At 32.5% G+C, this 4,551-nt stretch overlaps 2 protein-coding genes across 2 annotated transcripts; both read right to left on the bottom strand.

Moving 5' to 3' along the window:
- Window positions 1–716: 716 nt before the first annotated feature.
- On the bottom strand, window positions 717–2,870 carry LOC131854045 (uncharacterized protein K02A2.6-like; the record flags this gene model as incomplete). Its single annotated transcript, XM_059205165.1, has 1 exon — window positions 717–2,870. A coding segment is annotated over exon 1 (2,154 nt), but the record flags the coding sequence as incomplete, so codon positions are not given.
- A 728-nt stretch (window positions 2,871–3,598) lies between these two features.
- Window positions 3,599–4,322, bottom strand: LOC131854044 (uncharacterized). The gene is made up of 2 exons (XM_059205164.1): window positions 3,734–4,322; window positions 3,599–3,675 (listed from the first exon to the last, which is right to left on the bottom strand). Exons 1-2 carry the CDS (start codon window positions 4,320–4,322, stop codon window positions 3,599–3,601), a joined length of 666 nt encoding a protein of 221 aa, XP_059061147.1.
- Between the last annotated feature and the right edge of the window lie 229 nt (window positions 4,323–4,551).

The raw sequence follows: 4,551 nt of genomic DNA, 5'->3' as shown, positions 1-4,551 counted from the left end.
AATATTATTTTAAATATGTATTGATTTAGCTAATCAATAAAATTAATATATAATCATACTAAAACGAAAGAAAAAAAAAAACTTTTTTCTTTTTATATAATCATAATTTATGCCTGCGTTTAATATTTATTTCATTATTACATGTTAATTAACATTATCTTTTATATAACATTTGACATTCAAATAAATTTCTGTTTTATTTTGGGGTACAAATAACTATTTACTCCAATGCATTGTATGTTTATCTATGTTATATATGTACATGTACCTACAGTCTAAAAATACAATTGTATGCGAAACACAATATTACTTACTTACTAACAGAAATACAATGAAAATTTTATGTGTACCCCAATCTATTTGGTGGTATTACTGTTCTACCAAATCTCGTAACATAATAATTATTATTATTCTGAGTTGAGCAACTATATATGTATGTTATCATAATCCAGGTTATAATCAGAGGGCGAGTCATGTCTGAGTTGTGAATCTTTTATTATATGTTTTCGATTTCTAACGATCCTATTGCCTTTCTGTAACAAAATTTCATATGACCTATCCCTAAGTATCCTAATTACAGTTCCAGATACCCAGCGTTTTTTATTTAAATCTAACACTTTCACTTTCTGAGAAATATGTAATTTATCTAAATTTCTTGCATTTTTATCATAATACATTTTTTGTTTTATCTGTCGCTCCATTAGTTTTTTATGTACCTTTTTCTGGATTTTAGGTTTTAATAGCCTGTCAGACACGGGAATAACACTTCGCAACTTTCTGCTTTGTAAAAGCTCCGCCGGTGATGCTAAATTCTCATCTAACGGTGTATTTAAGTACTCTAATAGTGCAATACGATAGTCGGTGTGTGATTCACTCGTTTTTATTATGATATTTTTAACTGTCTGCACTGTCCGCTCAATTTGTCCATTTGATTGTGGATATCGTGGTGAAGATGTTGTATGAATAAAGTTCCATTCCTGTGCAAATTGCTTAAATATATGTGACACAAATTGTGGACCACAGTCTGACATTACAATATTTGGTATTCCTTGACGACTGAATATATTCTTTATACAATTTATGACATATTCTGAAGTAGTCACAGGCAACTGTACAATTTCAAAAAACTTACTGAAGTAATCAACCATTAGTAAATAGTGACATCCTTTAATTTCGAACAGGTCCATACCTACCTTAGCCCAGGGTCGATTTGGAATCTCATGGGGTTGTAGTTCCTCTTTTTGATTACTTTTTCTATGTGTTAGACATATGTTACAGTTCGTTATCATATTTTTTAAATCATTATTCAAACCAGGCCAAAACATTATCTCCCTCGACCTTAAAGTGCACTTTTCCAGCCCCATGTGTCCAATATGAATCTTTTGCAACATTTCTTGTCTTAAACTTTTTGGAATTAATATTTTGTTACCTTTCCAAATTAAACCATAATTCATAGATAGTTCTTCCTTAAAATTCCAATATGGCTTAACTGCATCAGCTACTTCACTTTTGTTACTTGGCCACCAATTCGCAATATATTCTTGTAACTGTATTAGTTCATTATCAGTTTCTGTGATTTTTTGCAACTGTAAAAATTGTGCATCTGTATATTTCGACGTGATAGACCTTATTTCGCCCACCACACACATTTCGTCTTGGTCTGTATGACTAATATCATCTTCAGAATTCTGTTCATATGCGCGAGATAGGGTGTCCGCTATATACAAATGTTTGCCAGGTTTATATATTAAATTAAATGTATATCGTTGTAATCTAAGCAACATTCTTTGCAAACGGAGTGGTGCGTCTACTGTGGGTTTTTTTATTATGCTAATGAGCGGTTTATGATCTGTTTCTATCGTCACGTCGGAACGTCCATAAATGTATACATTAAATCGTTCACAAGCAAATAAACATGCATACAGTTCTTTTTCAATTTGTGCATATCTCTGCTCTGTTTCTGTCAATGATTTTGAAGCATAACACACTGGCAAGTTATCTTGCATAAGACATGCACCTAAACCACTCTTACTAGCATCTACAGATATAACTATGTGTTTATTCATACTGTAATATTGTAATACAGGACGTTTCAGTAAACATGTTTTTAAATAATTAAAACATTCTTCATGTCTCTCATTCCAGTGCCACGATATGTCTTTCTTTAACAGTTCTCTAAGTGGTAATGTTCTGTCAGAGAGATTGGGAATAAATGTACTGACATAGGTTATCATGCCTAAAAACCTCTCCACATCCTTTTTGTTTTTTGGGATAGGCATATTTTTAATGGCTGATATATGTGAATCGTCGGGACATAAACCATTTTTTGTAATACGATGCCCCAAATACTTTATTTCATCCAATCCAAATTTACATTTATTTTTATTTAATTTTAAATTAATATGTCTACATCTATCTAGCACTTTTTTCAGTATTTCATCGTGTTGTTTTTTATCAATAGCATATATCAAAATATCATCAATGTACATCTCACAACCTTGTATATCCCCAAAGTATTCAAACATTTTTTTATGAAAGACTTCTGACGCTGAACAAATTCCAAAAGGCATTCTAAGAAACTTGTATCTACCAAACGGCGTATTAAAAGTACAATATTTGCTAGATTCATCAAGTGCCACATTCCAAAATCCAGAAGTAACGTCTAAAGTGCTGAAATACCTTGCTCCAGACAACTTTGATACTATTTCATCTAACGTAGGTAGCCTAAAATATTCTCTTTTTATTGCCATATTTAATTCTTTCGGGTCTAAACAAATGCGTAAATCACCATTCGCTTTTTTAACAATTGTTATACTATTGACCCAGTCTGAAGGACCGTCAACTTTTGCTATAATTCTTTGGGAAACCATTTCATCCAGTTTTTGTTTGACCTTATCTTTCAGAGCGAATGGCAATTTTCGTGGAGCATGAATAACTGGAACTGCATTATCTTTTAATACTATTTTGTACTTACCCGGCAGACATCCTATTCCTTCAAACACATCAGCATATTCCTCCACTATCTCCGGAACACGACTACTACATGATTCCTTTATAGACATGACTCGCCGAATGATGTCTAACTCACAGCAAGCTTCACGCCCCAGTATAGGTTTTGAATTTACATCTGCAATTTTAAATTCCAAAGCATACATTTTATTTTTATAATACACCTTTAAATAAATTTTTCCTAATATTTTTATATTTTCACCTGAATAGCCTATTAATTTTGTGTCACATTTTAATAAATTTTTCTTATATATATTAATCCTAGACAAATATTTAAATGGTAAAACATTGACATCAGCACCTGTGTCTATTTTAAAATTTAGAAAAATAGAATTTAGTTTTAAATCTACCGTCCAAATATCATGGTGACTACTGCGTTTAAAAAAATTATTTACCTCGTCCTCCGATTGTTCCACTTGATAAACGCGACAAACTCGCGAAAAGTGATTCATTCTGGAGCAACGTAAACATTTTCTTCCATACGCGGGACATTTGTATCTATTATGCACCGTTCCACACCGACCGCACGACGTTTCATTATTACTACGTAACACCGCTGGCTCCGACCGGTCACAGCGACCGCGATGACTCAGCGGCGGCAACGACGCACGTGTTCCCCACTTCGATACCCGGGACGGTCCAGCTTCATCATTTTGACGGCCGCTTCTTGAATATGATATGTTATTTTTCTTTTTTATCTGCCATACGTCCCCTCTTAAATTACTCGATTGGTCACTGATATCGCATATCATATCTTTTTCTTGTTTTATATTATCTGAATATACTCGGGAAACTATCACCGCTCGACATATATCCATAGCTTTATTTAGCGTTAAATCATCTTCTCGTAATAACCGCTCTCTAATAGTAGAACTATGTAATCCACACACTAATCTGTCTTTTATTAAATCTTCATTCAAAATTCCAAATTCACATGTTTGTGCTAATTTCTTTAAATCCAAAACATATTGCTCAATAGATTCATTTTCTTTTTGCGATCTTGTAAAAAACTTATGACGTTCCACCGTAACGTTCTTTTTAATTTTGAAATGATCGTCCAATTTTTTAAAAACACCGTCTAAGTTATTTATACGTTCCGTTGACTGATCAATAATTTCACGACATTGTTCTCCAATAACATGCAATAATATGTTCATTTGAATACTTGCAGATTTCTTTTCCAACTCACACGCACAAAAATATATCTTGAAACCTTTTTTCCATTTCTCCCAATTGTCACACAATCTTCCCGAAGAATCCAGCATGCCCTCCTCAAATGTGAAAGGCAATGGCGGCGACAAGATGGTCTCCATAATTATTATTTCAATTTATTTTATAATGTTCTGTATTAATTTTACACTATATATATATATTTATTATTTATATTTAATGCCGATTATATTTGCGTATACTCATATATTTACTTAATTATTGTTAACTATACCGACTGCGCCATGTTACGTTATTCAAACAACAAGTGTAGGCTGTGAATGATACTTTATTCTTTTGTACAATGGGTGACACATTAGAGTATTTATTATT

The sequence above is a fragment of the Achroia grisella genome, unplaced genomic scaffold (genome assembly GCF_030625045.1).
Source record: "Achroia grisella isolate CSIRO2021 unplaced genomic scaffold, CSIRO_AGI_Agris_v1 utg922, whole genome shotgun sequence".
NCBI classification, from domain to species: Eukaryota; Metazoa; Arthropoda; class Insecta; order Lepidoptera; family Pyralidae; genus Achroia; species Achroia grisella.
Note: the sequence above shows the minus strand (reverse complement) of the source record. Positions and strands in the feature narration are given on the sequence as shown.

Coding starts and splice junctions, on each gene's coding strand:
- LOC131854044 (XM_059205164.1), bottom strand. CDS start 4,322: ATGGAGACCATCTTGTCGCCGCCATTGCCTTTCACATTTGAGGAGGGC. Junction 3,676..3,733: donor CGATATCAGTGACCAATCGA/GTAATTTAAGAG, acceptor ATCATATTCAAG/AAGCGGCCGTCAAAATGATG.